We start from the raw sequence: 18,582 nt of genomic DNA on the forward strand, positions 1-18,582 counted from the left end.
GTTGCAGTGCATCTTGTAGATGGTAACACTGCTGCCACTGTGCATTAGTGGTGGAAGGTGTGAATGTTCTATGTTGTGGGTAGGTGCTGATCAAGCGAGTTGCTTGTCTGGGATGATGTTGAACTTCATTGTCATGAAAGTATAATAATTTTCACAACATTTTTCTGGTTTATTGTAAAGTAGGTTTATGGGGTAAATAGTTAGGCCTGTCTGTGGGATTTAATTATATTTTGTAGCCAAGCAGACTGCAAGTTGAAGCTATCAAAAGTCGTAAGATGTCAAAGTGTCTTTAATATGCTAATGAGTAAACAAAGTTGAAGTCTTAGCATATAAATTGTGAAGGGAATTTGCATTTTTAGATAAATGAAGAGAGATTAGGGTTTCAAAGGGGTCTCAATCTGTTTACAAGTAGCCAGAGTAGCAAGCTAAGGAATGTGTTTATTTTTCACAAGGGTTACTGCCAACATATAATGGCAACATGAATAGATTTATATTATGAGAAAGGTAAAGTTCCAAAGATATATGGAAACAATGGAATTTACATACTAAAAGTGGAGAAACATATATAAAGGAGGATGAAGCTGTGTGTCAGGGGAAGGCCCTGTGAGATGTAATAAAAGTGTGTGAAATAAGCCTTAAGGAAGCCTCCAGTATTTGTGCATAAGTCCACTGTCTACAGAAACCAGAGCTGGAAAAAAGTCATTTGGAATTCCAGGTGTCTAGGGTATTGTGTTAATTTGCTGGGTCTGTTTAAAATCTAAAATTTACTTTTGGACTATTGCCTTAAAGGGGGTGTAACTGGGGGCCAGATTAATTAAGGATTTTAGGAGTTATTGTAGTAGTGATTTCTAGTGCTCTGTCTGTGCTTTAAATCTTCTCTTTTGTTAATAAATATTTTAATTTTAGTTTTTTTTAAATCTCTAAAGTCTTGGTGGGCTTATTACTTCTGAATTCAGTGCACGCATCTCAAAATAAATACAAATTACAAAACCATTGTGATAGCACAATCAAGTTTTCCTCATGGGTTGGATCTGCCTGGCACACATCATTTGCCTTGACATAACATCATGTTGAATTGCTTAAATCTATCAAGCATGTGCTGCTTCTGCCATTTGGCATGCAAACAGAGCTGTGTTACAACTTTACCACAGGGGTGGGGGGGTGGAAGGGGTACCTTTATCTTATCTAGGGCCACCTACACATAGATAAAATCAGTCAAAGGCCATGAACATAAAAAACTTTTTTTTTAAGACAGAATACAGAAATGTTCAACTCACCCACTGCTTTAATGTGATGGCTGAGTTTGCTTTTCCTTAATGAGCCTGGAGTCTGCTGGCACCAATGATGTTGCTCCTCGCAGCTAGCTTTTCTCTCTCTCTGTCTCTCTTTCCCTCTCCTTTCCCACTGTCTCTCTCCCTCTCCAATTCCCACTCTGTCTGTTTGTCTGTCTCTCTCTCTCTCTCTCCTTTCCCATTTTGTCTGAGTGTGTCTCTCGGTCTCTCCTTTCCCACTCTGTCTCCCTCTCTTCCCCACCTGTCTCACCCCCCAAACCAGCCCTGGGCTATGATTCAACAACCCAAGGCTCTGACTAACCAAGGCTTAGAGCCTGGGCCTCTTTCTCAGTTTGCAGGGGATGAGCCCCTTTCTTGGGACACAAATGGAGATGGGTGGGGAAAGGGGGGTGGTGGCGGGGGGTGAGGCACCACCGATGGAGCAGGCTATCCTGCTCCCTTTCTCCCCTGCCCCAGGTTACTCACACTTCACCACCACATCGGCAGCCAGCAGCTTCCCGTCCATGCCCTGCGCTCCTGCATCTCAGGCCTCCGTCTCTCGTTGCAACCTGCGGCTGAGGCTCAGGCATCAGTCCATAGCGGTGGCTGGTCCAGAGTGCAGCACGTAGCAGAAAGGGACGGGCTGTGGGGAGGGGGGGGGGCAACGGGCAGGGGACGGGAGGGGTGGGGGGGGCAGATTTTGAAATCTCACCGCAGGCCAGATGAAAAATTTGCACTGGGCCAGCTGCGATCCCTGGGCCGGTGGGTGGGGGCTTCTCCATTCCTTGCTTTACCAGGATGACATCTCATATTTAGGTGTGCCAGGTGTTGCTCCTGTATTAGGACTCTTTAATACCAAATCACTTTCTATAGCTGTTATACTTACCCTGATTCAAGTGGTGTTATTTTATTCAGCTAAGCCAGAAACTTATAGTTTCCCCATCCTAATTTAAATTTAAATAACTGCCCCAGCTCAGAAAAAAAATCTTATGGATCCCCAACCAACCAATAACCTACCTGCTGTCCTGTGACTTGCTTTTTTAGTGGTACACCAGTCAGGTCCATGCTGTTGCCCCACTCTCTCTCTCTCTAGAAGAGAGAGATAGAAACAAGGAACACAGGCAGAGGGTAAAGGGGATAAATTCAAAACAAATCTTTGGAAAAATAAGAGATTTTATCTTACTTAAAACCCACTCACTTCCACACATTTAAAATTGAGCCTATTAATATTTCAGTAAGCAATTGGTCAATCTGTGGAACCGCTCCCTAGAGAGATGGTGGTCACTGTTAGTGCTGATTTTATCAAATGTAAATTAGATTTGTTTTAGAAAGTAACATTTTGGAATGCAGCATATAATTAATTTGGGTTATGACATGTTTCATGTGTAGCAGGATTGGGAGGAACAGGTGACTTTGTATCTGTGGTTCTGAAAGCTCTGCACAGCTGGGGTTTTCCTCACTTCATGTCTGGGTCTGCTCTGGATGAATTGATTCCTATGATTAATTAAAAACTCCAATATTACTCCAGCATGAGGCTGCCAGGATGTTAGGAGATGACTAAGAAATATTTTTGTCTTTTTCGACTTCTATTAATTAATTAGTTATTGTTCTGTCAGTTTTATGATATTTAAACAATGCAAACTTGCTCGATGTTCCTTCCACTCACCCGATGTTCTTGCTCACTGAAAATCCTCTCATATGTCAACAATGAGCTGACTCCATCCACAACTTCTTCAATCGCCTGTTCTAGTCTGTCCCAGTAGAATTTTGTCAATTGGAACAGCTGGTAGTCCTCACATTTTGTTAAGAACTCAGTGATTGTAGAGTTTGGATCTGTGAACACAAAAGAAGATGAGGCACATTATCATCTTTTGACCCAAAAGGCGATATGTCCTCTTACAGTGAACAACTGAATCCCGCTATGAACCACATAATCAAGAACCATCCTAACACTGATACAAACCACATCTCTCTTCTTAAAAAATGGACAAATTTGTCAAACACAACTCACTTTCAGCTTATATGTTCCAGCCTCCCCTGAATACAGGAACATAGGACTTGGGAGCAGGAGTAGGCCAATTGGCCCTTTGAGCATGCTCCGCCATTCATAAGCTCATGGCTGATCTTGTTGTGGTCTCAGTTGCACTTTCCTGTCTGCCATCTATAACCCTTGATTCCCTTGCTATCAAAAACCTAACTCTACCGTGAATAAATTCAAAGACCCACCTCTACTATTTTCTGGGGAAGAGAATTTCACAGACTAAAAACCGTCTGCAAGAAAAAAATATTCTCATCTGTCTTAAAAGGTAGACCTCTTGTTCTTAAACTATGTCCCCTAGTTTTAGTCTCTCCCACAAGAGACAACATCCTCCCGGTATCCACCCTATCAAGTCCCCTCAAGATCTTATATGTTTCAATAAGATCACATCCTATTTTTCTAAACTCCAATGGGTATATGCATCATCCCCTGTAACTCTAAATGTTGAATAATTTGACCTCAAAATATAAAAATCACAAGTTTGTTTACAACATTCTTCTCCATCTAACTCATCTCCACTGCTAAATGACCTTCAAAACCCACCAAGAAATGTGCTCCTTCCCTTCCTAATACTTAAACAATATACATATAGATTCTATCTTATCATAATTTCTAGGAACATCTTTGTGTTCTTGAACTCTCATAGAACACTTATTAATACTGGAAACCACAATTTTTTTTGCGTTCTCTTTAAAATGTTCTCAGCCCCAATATCATCCGAGTACTGTCAAAACCTTAGCACTGTTTATAGTTTCTCTTTATTCATTCACGGGATGTGGGCTTCGCTGGCTGGGCCAACATTTATTGCCCATCCCTAGTTGCCCTTGAGAAGGTGGTGGTCAGCTGCCTTCTTGAACTGCTGCAATCCATTTGGTGTAGGTGCATCCACAGTGCTGTTAGGAAGGTAGTTCCGGGATTTTGAGCCAGTGACAATGAAGGAATGGCAAGGTATTTCCAAGTCAGGATGGTGAGTGACTTGGAGCAGAACTTCCAGGTGATGGTGTTTCAACTATCTGCTGCCCTTGTCCTTCCAGATGATAGTGGTCGTGGGTTTGGAAGGTGCTGCCTAGGGAGCCTTGGTAAACTCCTGCAGTGCATCTTGTAGATGGTACATATTGCTGCTACTGTGCATCGGTTGTGAAGGGAGTGAATGTTTGTGGATATGGTGTCAATCAAGCGGGTTGCTTTGCCCCAGTTGGTGTCAAGCTTATTGAGTGTTGTGGGAGCTCCCTCATCCAGGTAAGTTAGCTTAGTTGTAGGAGGCAGAGGGTGATGACAGAAGGATGCTTTAGTGACTGGAAGCCAGTGTCCAGTGGCGTACCACAGGGATCTATGCTCGGTCCCCTATTATTTGTCATTTATATAAATGACATACATGACTATGTGGGGGGTAAGATTAGTAAGTTTGCAGATGACACAAAGATTGGCCGAGTGGTTAACAGTGAGGTTGAGTGTCTTGGGCTACAGGAAAATATAGATGGGATGGTCAAATGGGCAGATAAGTGGAAGATGGAATTTAACCTTGAAAAGTGTGAGATGATACACTTTGGAAGGAGTAATTTGACAAGGAAGTATTCAATGAATGGCATGACATGAGGAAGTTCTGAGGAACAAAGGGACCTTGGCGTGTGTGTCCATAGATCACTGAAGGCAGAGGGGCATGTTAGTGGGGTGGTGAAAAGGCATATGGGACAATAGCCTTTATCAATCGAGGCATAGGTTACAAAAGTAGGGAGGTCATGTTGGAGTTGTATAGAACCTTGGTGAGGCCACAGCTGGAGTACTGTGTGCAGTTCTGGTTGCCATATTATAGGAAGGATGTGATTGCACTAGAGGGGGTGCAGAGGAGATTCACCAGGATGTTGCCTGGGATGAAACATTTAAGTTATGAAGAGAGGTTGGATAGACTTGGGTTGTTGTTGTTGGAGCAGAGAAGACTGAGGGGCGACATGATCGAGGTGTACAAGATTATGAGGAGCATGGACAGGGTGGATAGGGGGCAGTTGTTCCCCTTAGTTGAAGGGTCAGTCACAAGGGGGCATAAGTTCAAGGTGAGGGGCAGGAGGTTTAGGAGGAATGTGAGGAAAAACGTTTTTACCCAGAGGGTGGTGACGGTCTGGAATGCACAGCCTGGAAGGGTGGTGGAGGTGGGTTGCCTCACATCCTTTAAAAAGTACCTGGATGAGCACTTGGCACCTCATAACATTCAAGGCTATGGGCCAAGTGCTGGTAAATGGGATTAGGTAGGTAGGTCAGGCGTTTCTCACTTGTCGGTGCAGACTTGATGGGCCAAAGGGCCTCTTCTGCACTGTGATTCTGAGTATTCTATCACACTCCTGACTGTGCCTTGTAGATGGTGGACAGGCTTTGCGGAGTAAGGAGGTGAGGCACTCCCCACAGGACTCTTAGCCTCTTACAGAGGAGGTGGTGGCATAGTGGTAATGCCACTTGACTAGTAATGCTCTGGGGATGCAGGTCATGGCAGCTGGTAGAATTTAATTCAATTAATTAATTAATTAATTTGGAACAAAAAGCTGGCCGTGAAACTATCACTGATTGTCGTAAAACCCATCTGGTTCACTAACGTTCTTTAGATCTTAGGGGTTTTCTAGCCTAGATGTGACCCCAGGTCCACAGCAATGTGGTTGACTCTTAAATTGCCTCTGAAATGACTTAGCAAGCCACTCACTTGTACCAGACCACTACAAATGAAACTGGATGGACCTGCCTAGCATCGACCTAAGCAATAGAAATGACAACAGCACACCCAGCTCTGGTCCAAAGTTCTCCTTACTAACATCTAGGGGCATGTGCCAGAATTGGGAGATCTGACCCAGAGACTAACCAAGCAACAGCCTGACATAATCATACACCCCAAATCATACCTAATAGACAATGATTCAGGCACCACCATGATCATTACTGTATATGTCCTGTCTCGCCAACAGGACAGACCCACGAGAGTTGGTAGCACAGTGGTATACAGTCAGGATGGAGCTGTCCTGGGAATCCTCAGCACTGACCCCAGACCCAATGAAGTCTCATCAGGTCAAACAGGGGCAAAGAACCCTGTTGATTAGCATCTAATGTGCTCCCTCAACTGGTGAACAACCACAATCTGTAACCTCATGGTCCGGCAATTCCCCCACTCTACCACTACCGTCAAGCTGGGGGATCAACCCTGGTTCAATGAAGAGTGCAGGAGAGCATGCCAGGAGCATGCTGGGGAGAGACAGGGTAATGTGCTGGGGATCGAGGTTCAAATCCCACCACAGCAGATGGTGAAATTTAAATTCAATAAAAATCTGGAATTAAAAGTCTGATGTTGACCACAAAGCCATTGCCGATTGTCATAAAAACCCATCAGGTTCACTGATGTCCTTTAGGTAAGGAAATCTGCCGTCCTTACCTGGTCTTGCCTAAATGTGACTCCAGACCGATAACGATGGCTGACTCTTAAATGGCCTCTGAACTTGGGCAATTAGGGATGGGCAATAAATGCTGGTCTAGCCAATGACGCCATGAACGACTAAAAAGCAGCACCCAGCATAACTAAAAATGAGGGGTCAATTTGTGAATTTCGACACAGGGCTGCTTGCATGCCAAACAGTGGAAGCAGCATGCAATAGACAGATCTAAGCCGTCCCGCAACCAATGGATCAGATCTCAGCTCTGCAGTCCTGCCACATCCAGTCAGAATGGGGATAGACAATTAAACAAATAACTGGAGTTGGAGGCTCCACATATATCCCCATCCTCAATGACGGAGAGACCAGCACATCAGTGCAAAAGATAAGGCTGAAGTAATTGTAATAATCTTTAGGCAGAAGTGCGGAGTGAATGATCCAACTTGGCTGCCTTCTGTAGTCCTAACATCATAGATATGAGTCTTTAGCCAATTTGATTCACTCCATGTGATTTCAAAAAACTGCTGAAGGAACTGAATACTACAAAGACTGTGGGCCCTGACAACATCTCAGAAGTTGTACTGAAGACTAGTGTGTCAGAACTAGCTGCACATATATCCTGTCCACAAAAAGCAGGACAAATCCAACCTGGCCAATTACTGTCCCAGTTATCTCAATCATTAGCAAGGTGACAGTACATGTTGTCAACAGTACTATCAAGCAGCATGTACACAGCAATAACCTGCTCACTGGCACTCAGTTTGGGTTCTGCCAGGGCCACTCAACTCCTGACCCAATTACAACTTTGGTCCAAAATGCGCAAAAGAGCTGAACTCAAGGGGTAAGCTGAGAGAGACTGGCCTTCGAAATTAAGTCAGCATTTGACCGAGTGCGGAATCAAAGAACCATGACAAAACTGGAGTAAACGGGAATCTGGGGTAAAACCCTCCGTTAGTTGGGGTCATACCTAGCACAAAGGAAGATGGTTCTGGCTGTTGGAGGTCATCCATCTCAGTCACAGGACATCACTGCTGGAGTTCTTCTGGATAGTATCCTATGCCTATCCTTGTTCAGCTGCTTCATCGATGACCTTCCTTGCATCATAAGGTCAGAAGTGGGGATGCCCGCTAATGACTGTACAATATTCAGTACCATTTGTGACTCTTCAGATGCTGAAGCAGTCCATGCCCATATGTAGCAATACCTGGGCAACATTCCAGCTTGGGCTGATTAAGTGGAAAGTTACATTCACTCCACACAAGTGCCAGGCAATGACCATCTCCAATAAGAGAGAATCTAACCATTTCCCCATGACATTCAATGGCATTACAATCGATGAATCTCCAACTATCAGCATCCTGAGGATCACCATTGACCAGGAACCAAACTGGGCTAGCCATATAAATACTGTGGCTAGAACAGCTGGTCAGTTGCTGGGAATTCTGAGATGGGGAATTCACCCCCTGACTCCCCAAAGCCTGTCCACCATCTACAAGGCACAAGTCAAGAGTGTGATGGAATATTCTCCACTTGCTTGGATAGCTGCAGCTTCAATAACATTCAAGAAGCTCAACAACATCCAGGACAAAGCAGCACACTTGATTGGCACCCCATCTATCATCTTGAACATTCACTCTGTCCACCACTGATGCATAGCAGTTGCAGCATGCACCATATACAAGATGCAATGGAGCAACTCCCCTCGGCTCCTTTGACAGCACTTTACAAATCCATAACCTCTACTGCCTAGAAGGGCAAAGGCAACAATTGCATGGGTACACCACCACCATTAAGTTCCCCTCCAAGCCACAAACCATCCTGACTTGGAACTATGCCGCTGTTCTTTCACTGTTGCTGGGTCAAAATCTTGGAATCGACTCCCTAACATCACAGTGGATGTACCTACACCAGATGGACTGCAATGTTCAAGAAGGCAGCTCACAAAGGCCTTTCTAAGGGGAAAAAATGGGTAACAAATACTGGCCTAGCCAGTAGCACCCACATCTTGTGAAAAATAAAAAATGCTCATGCTGCCCAGAAGGCCAAGTGCAGAATGTGCATGGGGACGTCCTCGCCTACAGTTTCCCCTCCAAGTCACACAACTTGCTGACTTAGACATATATTGTCCTTCCTTTACCATCACAGGATCAAAATCATGCACCTTCCTTCCCAACAGTTTCAGCTCAATAGTTTTATAACTTCCATTCTCTATTCTCAAATCCAGATATTTCCAGACCTCCAGTCAGATCACCTAATGTTCTTCCCACTGTTTCCTTCACCTACTCTGTAAATTCATTATTGTTGGTGGATTCAGATCGCAGTCATCTCTTCACCACCCAAAACTCACTCTAGTGTCCCAAGCATTTGAATCTTCTCTCCTGCTCCAGCCCTATAGCTGCATACTGACCTGCTTCATGTATCGCTCCTCAAGCAGTCCACCCAGACATCACCACCTTGAAGCCTTGGTTATTAATTTGGTGCTTAAGTCATACAATTCTCTCTAGTTTTAGACTCTTCCATTTAGCATGAGAGGAGTAACTTACCATTCTCCTATTCATGTCGCCCACCTGCTTCTTCTCCCCATTCCACTCAGGGTGGTTTCCTGCTCCAATGTGTCACATCGTTGTTCAGGAAGACCCTGCTTGGAGTCACTTTCTCTGTCCACCTTACAGTCCCCAATACCAGCTATCTAAAGGACAATTCCAGTGCTCAGGGGCTCCCTTTGCCTGTGAGTTTGATGTCCCTCTAGATGGTCACTCACTTCCCACTGAGACTGTCCTGTTCCATGTTCCTTGTGTGAGCTGTGAACCTACCTGTGCTCATCCTTATTCTTGTTAAAGATGTTGGGTCTTCTTCCTTCTTTGCACCTTCAGCCGTAGTGGTTAAATTTGTTTCCATATTCTGATCCTTTGTGAAAAGTACAATGTTAACAGAGGGTTAGGCAGAAATGTTTAAATGTTTCCTTGTTAAACATGATTTCTGTCCCTCTCTCCCGTCAATACAACAGCTGTAAGCTCTGGGATTAGGCATTTCCTGAGTGTTATGGTCAACTCTCCACATCAGGTGTGACAGACAGCTGCCCAGTGAAATCCAGTGAGTCCAACTGATCTCCACAACCCAGTTCCAAATGGGGTCCCATTGACTGAGCCTCTGCACTGGGATTGTCCAATGATGAGGTTTAGACACAGGGTGCAGATGAAACCTGACTTATTCCCGGGGTGGAGAGCATTTTGCACAGAATTTTAGAGCAGGATTATCATTATCAGCACCCTGTTTATAGTCTGGTAGCATTATATCATTTTTATTTATAAATTTATGCTTAATGTTTTTGATTTGTTGATTATTGGATATTAAATTCTGGTGCTTTATGAATATATCTATCCACATAAATTATATGAAACTGGATGTGATTCCTCTGGCCTCTCTAACAGTAACATTGTTCGCTTGTCTATGGAGATATGTCCTGGTTGGTGTTTTTATTTGAGCATATTTATCATAATTGTCATGGTGGCAGCACTCGGTTATTGGGCACTGTAGGAGATGAGGATATTTACCTCTGCTTTACATAGTGTTATAAATCATATAACATTACACAGAAGTTGATGTGGACTATTTTCTGGCATCTTACAATCACAGAAAACACCATAAATATGTAAGTGGTGGGTTTGCTTGCTATATGACAATTAAAATCTAAGTTTGTGCGTCTAGCGGTGTGCTTCACATGCCTGCGTGCCCAAAAGATCAGCCAGCGTCCTTCCCTTTACGTGCTTTGGAAATATAAAAGGTTTAGTCTCCAGTCAGTCACTTCTGTAAACTGTAATTGAAGTTATTCTCCAGCATTAATTCATAACCTAGTTTGAGACAATGTAGACTTCAATTATCTGCTGTTTTACTCACATGGGAACAGGAATAATAAACAAACAAGAGCAACAACAACTTATATTTCTGCAACACTTTAACATTGAAAAACATCCCAGGGTGTACACAGCAGGCAAATCGGACAAGAGATGAGTGAATAAAAGAGATAAAAGGGGGATCACGAAAAGTTTGGATGCACCCCACTGGCCCCGCTCCCGCGCCATCTGTACTAAGAATAGAAACTGTAGGATCCCTTCAGCAGGTGAAGCAATGACTGTGAGAAGAGCATGTCGGGGGTACTGTTTCAGTACACTGACAGTTCCAGAGAACAGGATCAGAATCTGAAACATTAACCTCACCCTCCACTTCCCACAGACACTGCCTGAGCCACTGAGTGTTTCCAGCATTTTCTGCTTTTATTAATAATATTCTTACACATTAAAAATGTTGCCTCTATTTTGTGTTTTACTTTTTTGGGGTTCTTACCATTACAGAACACACTGGGAAGCTGATGCTAGCTTTGCATCTGACGTCGATTTTGGAAAGATTGCCTGCTTGCTTTGACCAGTGTTGTTCTATTTCTCCTGTGACCAGTGAAACAGAAAGTAAACACTCACCGGATGTTTAATGCATTGCACATTCACCAGTATTGAAACTAGGGGTGTCGAAAGGTAATGAAGCTGTGTTCAGCATTCACTATCTAACAATAATCCATTGCTGCTGCTTAGAGGCCATGCTGATCTTTGAGGTTTGTCCCTGCATCGTGTTTGGTGAATTGAGAGGAATAACTTCTCAGTTCAATCGCCCATTTAATTTGTCACCGGATCAGAGACATTTTAACACTGATATCTGATGGAGTCAGAGTTCAGACTCACCTAATAAATAGATACGTGTCAGTCTGCTGGACTCTGCATCAGACTGGAGTCATCTTTCACATCAAATCCCTTTACTCTAAAATATACACAAGATTCATTTGAGTGTTTTGAAACAGAATCTGATCTCACTTCACATTCCATTACACGGTCTCACGCTGGATAATTGTTCTCGCTGGTCAGACTTTCCCAGTCTCATTCTCACCTTTTGCTGCCTTACCTTGTAACCTTTGTGTACTGTCTATAGGACCAGCATTTATCGGATGAAATGGGAATTTCTTTTACCTTTCTCCCCAGTCGATCTAGGGAAGCTCTTTGAATCCAAAAGGTTCTCTCTGGTTGGTGCTGTAACAATCCTGTGCTCGCTCATCTGCCGTTGATTCTCAGTCTATAATCCCTGTTTACTTGCAGCTGTGGGCCTTTCTCAATCACTCTACTATTCACTATTCACTACTATCAGATTGGAAAGTAGCAAATATTACCCTTCTATTCAAGAAAGGAAGGCGGCGAAAAACAGGAAACAATAGGCCAGTTAGCATGACATCGGTTGTGGGGAAGTTATTAGAATCAATCATTAAGGAGATTATAGCTGGGCATTTGGAAGAGCTCAAGGCAATCGGGAAGAGTCAGCATGGTTTTGTGAAAGGAAAGTCTTGTTTAATCAATTATTGGAGTTTTTTGAAGGAGTAACATGCGCAGTGGATAAAGGGGAGCCTGTAGACATACTGTACTTGGATTTCCAGAAGGCATTTGATAAGGTGCCACTTCAAAGATTATTATGGAAAATAAAAGCATGCATATGGCATGGACGGAAGGTTGGCAGAAAGCAGAGAGTATGCATAACTGGTTATTTTTCAGACTGGCACGATGTGATGAGAGGAGTCCCACAGGGGTCTGTACTGGGGCCTCAACTTTTTAAAGATTTACATCAATGATTTAGATGAGGGGAGTGAAGGCATGGTAGCTAAATTTGCAGATGACACAAGGATAGGTAGGAAAGTAAGTTGTGAAGAGGACATGAGGAGGTTTCAGATGGATATAGATAGGTTTGGTGAGTGGGCAAAGATCTGGCAAATGGAGTTGAATTTGCGAAAACGTGAAGTTGTTCATTTTGGCAGGGAGAACAAAGAAGCAGAGTATTACTTAAATGAAGAATGGCTGCATAATTCTGAGGTTCAGAGGGATCTAAGTGTTCTGGTTACATGAGTCACAAAGTTAGTATGCAGGTACAGCAAGTACCTTGACCTCACTGTCAAGGTCAAGGCTGATGGAATGCTATCCTTTAGTACGAGAGGGATTTAACATAAAAGTAATGATGTTATGCTTCAATTAGACAGAGCATTGGTGAGAATGCACCTCAAATAATGTGTGCAGGTTTGGTCTCCTTATTTAAGGAAGGATATAAATGCATTGGAGGTAGTTCAGAGGAGATTTACGAGATTGATACCTGGAATGGGTAGATTGCCTTCTGAGGAAAGGTTGGACAGACTGGGTTTGTTCCCTATGGAATTTTAAAGAGTGAGGGGTGATGTCTCAGAGGGTTGTGCGACTTTGGAACTATCTGCCTCAGAAGGTGATGGAGGAGGGGGGTCATTGAATATTTTTAAGGCAGAGGTAGATAGATTCTTGTTAGGCAAGAGAATCAAAGGTTACCAGGATTATATGGGAATGTGGAATTCAGAACATAAGATGATCAGCCATGATCTTATTAAATAGCAGGGCAGGCTCAAGGGGCCAAATGGTCTACTCCTGTTCCTTTTTCTTATGTTCTGATGTTCTAAATCTGTTTGTCACAATATCGAGAGTTCTCCTTTCCTGGGTTACTAACACCATTCAACTCTGCTCTGAGAGAGATGGTTCAAGGTGTAAATGGGTGACAATGGGTCACACCTGGAGGCAACATATAACTGGGCTACACCAGGGGTCTGTCTTAGCTCCAATCATGTTCATGTTGTGCACCAACTGCCTAACCCCAACCTGGTCCTGGACATTTATCTACGCAGATGCCATCTGCTGTGACACAGGCTTCCCCAGAGCTGAAAGTTTCATTTAGTGATGGTATTGCAAAGCTGGCTGACAACCGCAAGGCATGGTGCCGATAACCAAGCACCAGTAGAACAGTCTCTTGCATATTCCACCTTCACAATGCCAGTGCTAAGAGGAAACCGCACATCACCCTGGATGGCCAGAGACTGAAGCAGGATCCCCACCTTGTTTATCTGGGCATCATCTTTGACAGAACTCTCACATACAGGCAGCATCTCATCAATACGGCAAAAAAAATTAAAACCTGCAAGAACCTCCTCAGTAAACTCGCAATTTCCCCATGGGGATCACAGGCCAACATCTTAAGGACCTTTACCCTTGTCATCATGTACTCAACTACAGAATACTGCAGCCCAATAAGATACTAATCTGCCCACACCAAACTTATCAATGTGCAACTCAACTGAACAATATACATCACACAGGACTCCTTGACCAAGTCACCTCCCTAGTTCCCAGCCCTGAGCAGCATTGCCATCCACCACCACCAACCCTCCCCACCCACCGATCCACTACATCAGAAGGGCCATTGCAATAAGCAAGCTACTGGTGAAGGTCTAGTCTAATCCAGCCTGCTCTTGTTAAACAATTTCCTCAACCCTCTCTCACGCCACCCCATATGGTGAAACCACCCGCAGTGAGGAGTAATAGCTGAGGACCCTTGCAGGAGGATTAGCAGGAGTAAACATCCACCAGAAACCATTCTGTCGTCGAGGACCCCACTGCTCATCCACCCAGGTTTGAGCACCCAAAGTGAACCCTTTAAACAGTTTCTAGACTGGTCACTACAGCTGCCCAACATCAGTGAGGTCACTTAGACCATCCAGCCTGCAGCTGTGGTGTGACCCAAACAATGACTTGTATTTTTGAGGAGTGTCCATTGACTAAACTTGAAGGAAGGCTTAAAGAATTCTGTTTAGTCACTAACAAAGTCATTGCTTGCGTCTGCAAATACTAAATAAATAAATAAATTTTAAATTTTAGATGATCTCATTGAAACATAGAAGAGTCTGAGGATCTTGACAATGTAGACAGTGAAAAGCTGGTTCCCATGGCTGGGAATCTAGAAGACGGGGCTGAGCCTCACAATAAGGGGATGATTATTTAGGACTGAGATAAGGGGGATCTGATTCACTCAGAGAGTTGTGAATCTTTGGAGTTCTCTACCCCAGAGATGGTGGGTGCTCCATCATTGAGTATATTCAAGACTAAGATTGGAATTTTTGATCTCTCTCACACTGCAGTGGTTCAAGAAGGCACCTCACCACCACCTTCTCAATGGAAATTGGGGATGGACAATAAAAATGCTGCCTAGCCAGCGACGCCCACATCCCATGAAAGAATAAAAAGGGGTATGAGGAGTGGGCAGGAAAGAGGAGTTGTGGCAGAAGAGCCATTATGATCAGACATCAGTGCAACAGGCTCAAGAGGCCATACAGTCTGCACTTGCTCCTACTTCCTTTGTTCTTTTGTTAAAATCAAGGCATTGCCAGATCAGGACCCAATGCGGGAAAGCATTAACAGACACTTACAGTTCACTGCCCGGCAGACAGGAAGAGAAGACATTGAAACAAAAACAAAAATAGCTGTGAAAACTCAGCAGGTCTGACAGCATCTGCAGAGAGGAATACAGTTAACGTTTTGAGTCCGAGAGAAGACATTGATATCTGTAGAGGAGCAGTCAGGCTCACAGCAGCAGTCGACCTCACAGACGCTGTCAATCAGGTCACAGATACAAATGGGAACAGCTGGAAAAAGAGACAGAGAGAAAGATCTTACCTCAGAGCACAGACAGTATCAAAAACCATCTCCCTCCCATGTCTGAATCCACAATAACTACCTTCTCCATTTCCCCAAATCAATCTGCACAAGTCACTCTCCATCATGTCCCCTCTCCAACTACCTGCTCCAATTGAGGATTTTAGGAATTTGAAAGGAATTGGTCAGATCTCCCCGTTTCCTATTTATTCAATTACTGATCCTAGTTATGCTCTCAACCCTTTCAATTAAAATTAATAAGGTGAATTTATGGTACAATTTTAATCGTGATGCAGGAACGAGATATTGGAGAAAACATACACAGATTTTGAGACAATTTTTTCAGTATTATAAATAAAGGTATAGACTACAAATTGAGGAAGTTATGTTCAATCTTTATCAATCACAGCTTGGGCCTGAGGAAGAGCTTCCTAGCCCCACACTTAAAGAGCTGGAAAGGATGCAGAACGGTAGCAGGGATGAGGAACTTTACAAAACAGACTGCAGCATATCAAGAAGGTGGCTCACCACCACCTTGTCAAGGGTGTTTAGGAACATGCAACAAATGCTGGCCTTGTCAGTGACACTCAAATTCCATGAAAGAATAAAAAAAAAGACTTCAGTTATGTAAAGGCCCTGGGAAAACCGGTGCTGTTCCCCTTAGAACAGAGAAGGCTAAAGGAAAGTTGAACAGAGGAGTTCAAAATGAGGAAGGTTTTGATAAATAAGGGAGGAGTGCTTCCACTGGCAGGAGGGTCAGAAGCAGAGGAGGACAGATTTATGGTCTCCTGTAATTGGTAAATGAACCAGGAGGGAGATGAGTCTTTATTTTTAACAGTGAGTTATGATGATCTGGAAGGAACTATCTGAAACAGTGAGGGCACAAATAACTCCCCATCATGTCCCCTCTCCAACTACCTACAGCGATTGAGGATTTTAGGAATTTGAAATGAATTAGTCAATAGACAGAAAATTTACTTACTAGGGGGCAGCCGCTTAATATCAGGGACAGGATATTCAGGAAAGTTAGGAAACACTGCCTCATACAAAGAGTGGTGGAAGTGGAGAACTCTGTTGTACATAAAGTTGTAGATACTAAGCACTATATGTGTACCTACACCACATTGACTACAGCGGTTCAATGCAATGGCTCACCACCACCTTCTCAAGGACAGTGAGGGATCAGCAATAAATGCTGTGCTAGCCAGTATGCCCACTTACTATGAACGAATTTTAAAAAGCCTAACTCAGTGAATAATTTTCAATCTGAGATGGGGACATTTTTGCTGCCCAAGGGTGTTAATGGATGTGAAGCCAAGGCGGGTGGATGAAGTTTGGCTCCCAAATCAGCCACAGTTGGAGTAAATGGGTGGGTCAGGCTGGAGGGGCTGAATGGCTCCTCCTGTTCCTCCTGCCAGAGCTCACCGCAGGTTGGTAAGAGACATTGATCTATAAGTTTTTCCAGGTATTTTTGTTTTTGTCCTAGATTTCCAGCATCCGCAGTATTTTGCTTTTATCTTAGCATTGATCTATCTTCCTTCATTTAAATTAGTTTCTGTTGTTTTGATTCTCTGGGTAATGAATGATCATAAGTGCCATTGTAATTGAACACAAACAAAAAAAACTATATCGTTAAAAGCAAAAAACTGCGGATGCTGGAAATCCAAAACAAAAATAAAAATACCTGGAAAAACTCAGCACGTCTGACAGCATCTGCGTAGAGGAACACAGTTAACGTTTCGAGTCCGTATGATTCTTCAACAGAACTAAAGAAAAATAGAAGAGGTGAAATATAAGCTGGTTTAAGGTGGGGGTATGGGGGTTGGGACAAGTAGAGCTGGATAGAGGGCCAGTGATCGGTGGAGGTAGCCTAAAGATGTCATAGACAAAAGGACAAAGAGGTGTTGAAGGTAGTGATATTATCTAAGGAATGTGCTAATAGGTGACATTAAGGATATAAAGCAGGACGTGCAAGGTATAGATAGCCCTAGTGGGGGTGGGGTGGGGGGAAGGGATCGAAATAGGCTAAAAGGTAGAGATAAAACAATGGGTGGAAATACATTTAAAAATAATGGAAATAGGTGGGAAAAGAAAAATTTATATAAATTATTGAAAAAAAGGGGGATGGGAAAGGGGGTGGGGATGGAGGAGAGAGTTCATAATCTAAAATTGTTCAACTGACTATTCAGTCCGGAAGGCTGTAAAGTGCCTAGTCCGAAGATGAGGTGCTGTTCCTCCAGTTTGTGTTGAGCTTCATTGGAACAATGCAACAGGCCAAGGATGGACATGTGGGCTTGAGAGCAGGGTGGAGTGTTGAAACGGCAAGCAACAGGGAGGTCTGGGTCATGCTTGCGGACAGACCGAAGGTGTTCCGCAAAGCGGTCACTCAGTCTGCATTTGGTCTCTCCAATATAGAGGAAACCGCATTAGGAGCAGCAAATGCAGTAGACTAAATTGAGGGAAGTGCAAGTGAAATGCTGCTTCACTTGAAAGAAGTGTTTGGGCCCTTGGACGGTGAGAAGAGGGGAAGTAAAGGGGCAGGTGTTGCATCTTCTGCGGTTGCATGGGAGGGTGCCATGGGAGAGGGTTGAGGTGTAGGGGGTGATGGAGGAGTGCACCAGGGTGTCCCGGAGGGAACGATCTCTGCGGAATGCCACCGGGGGGGTGAAGGGAAGATGTGTTTGGTGGAGGCATCATGCTGGAGTTGGCAGAAATGGCGGAGGATGATCCTTTGAATGCGGAGGCTAGTGGGGTGAAAAGTGAGGACAAGGAGGACCCTATCATGGTTCTGGGAGGGAGAGGAAGTTGTGAGGGCGAATGTGCAGGAGAGGGCCCTGTCAACCACCGTGGGTGGAAAACCTCGGTTAAGGATGAAGGAAGACATGTCAGAGGAACTGTTTTGGAAAGTGGCATCATCAGAACAGATGTGACCAAGGCGAAGGAACTGAGAGAGTGGGATGGAGTCCTTACAGGAAGCGGGGTGTGAGGAACTGTAGTCGAGTTAGCTGTGGGAGTTGGTAAGCTTGTAATGAATATTGGTGGACAGTCTATCACCAGAAATAGAGACAGAGAGGTCAAGGAAGGGAAGGGAAGTGTCAGAGATGGACCATGTGAAAATGATGGAGGGATGGAAATTGGAAGCAAAATTAATAAATTTTTCCAGGTCCAGACGAGAGCATGAATCAGCACCGAAGCAATCATTGATGTACCGGAGAAAGAGTTGTGGGAGGGGGCCAGAGTAGGACTGGAACAAGGAATGTTCCACATATCCCATATAGAGACAGGCATAGCTGGGGCCCATGTGGGTACCCATAGCCACGCCTTTTATTCGA

General features: G+C 43.9%; 1 protein-coding gene across 24 annotated transcripts in view; it reads right to left on the reverse strand.

Moving 5' to 3' along the window:
- The window catches only part of LOC121269361 (NACHT, LRR and PYD domains-containing protein 3-like), a 72,491-nt gene that overhangs the window by 26,577 nt on the left and 27,332 nt on the right, over window positions 1-18,582 (reverse strand). For 15 of the 24 annotated variants that reach the window (XR_005941341.1, XM_041173927.1, XM_041173924.1 and 12 more), the window contains 4 exons: window positions 11,061-11,158; window positions 10,442-10,483; window positions 9,530-9,623; window positions 2,938-3,104 (listed from right to left, as the gene is read on the reverse strand). Coding sequence is in view for 23 of the 24 variants with exons in the window: in XM_041173927.1 (XP_041029861.1) it covers window positions 2,938-3,104; window positions 9,530-9,623; window positions 10,442-10,483; window positions 11,061-11,158 (401 nt within the window). In the remaining variant the exon portion in view is untranslated. Of the gene's footprint in view, window positions 1-2,937; window positions 3,105-9,529; window positions 9,624-10,441; window positions 10,568-11,060; window positions 11,159-11,449; window positions 11,526-18,582 lie in introns of those variants that run through there. The other 9 variants (XM_041173934.1, XM_041173932.1, XM_041173937.1 and 6 more) reach the window with 6 other exon arrangements.

This window comes from Carcharodon carcharias, chromosome 24 (genome assembly GCF_017639515.1).
Source record: "Carcharodon carcharias isolate sCarCar2 chromosome 24, sCarCar2.pri, whole genome shotgun sequence".
NCBI lineage: Eukaryota > Metazoa > Chordata > Chondrichthyes > Lamniformes > Lamnidae > Carcharodon > Carcharodon carcharias.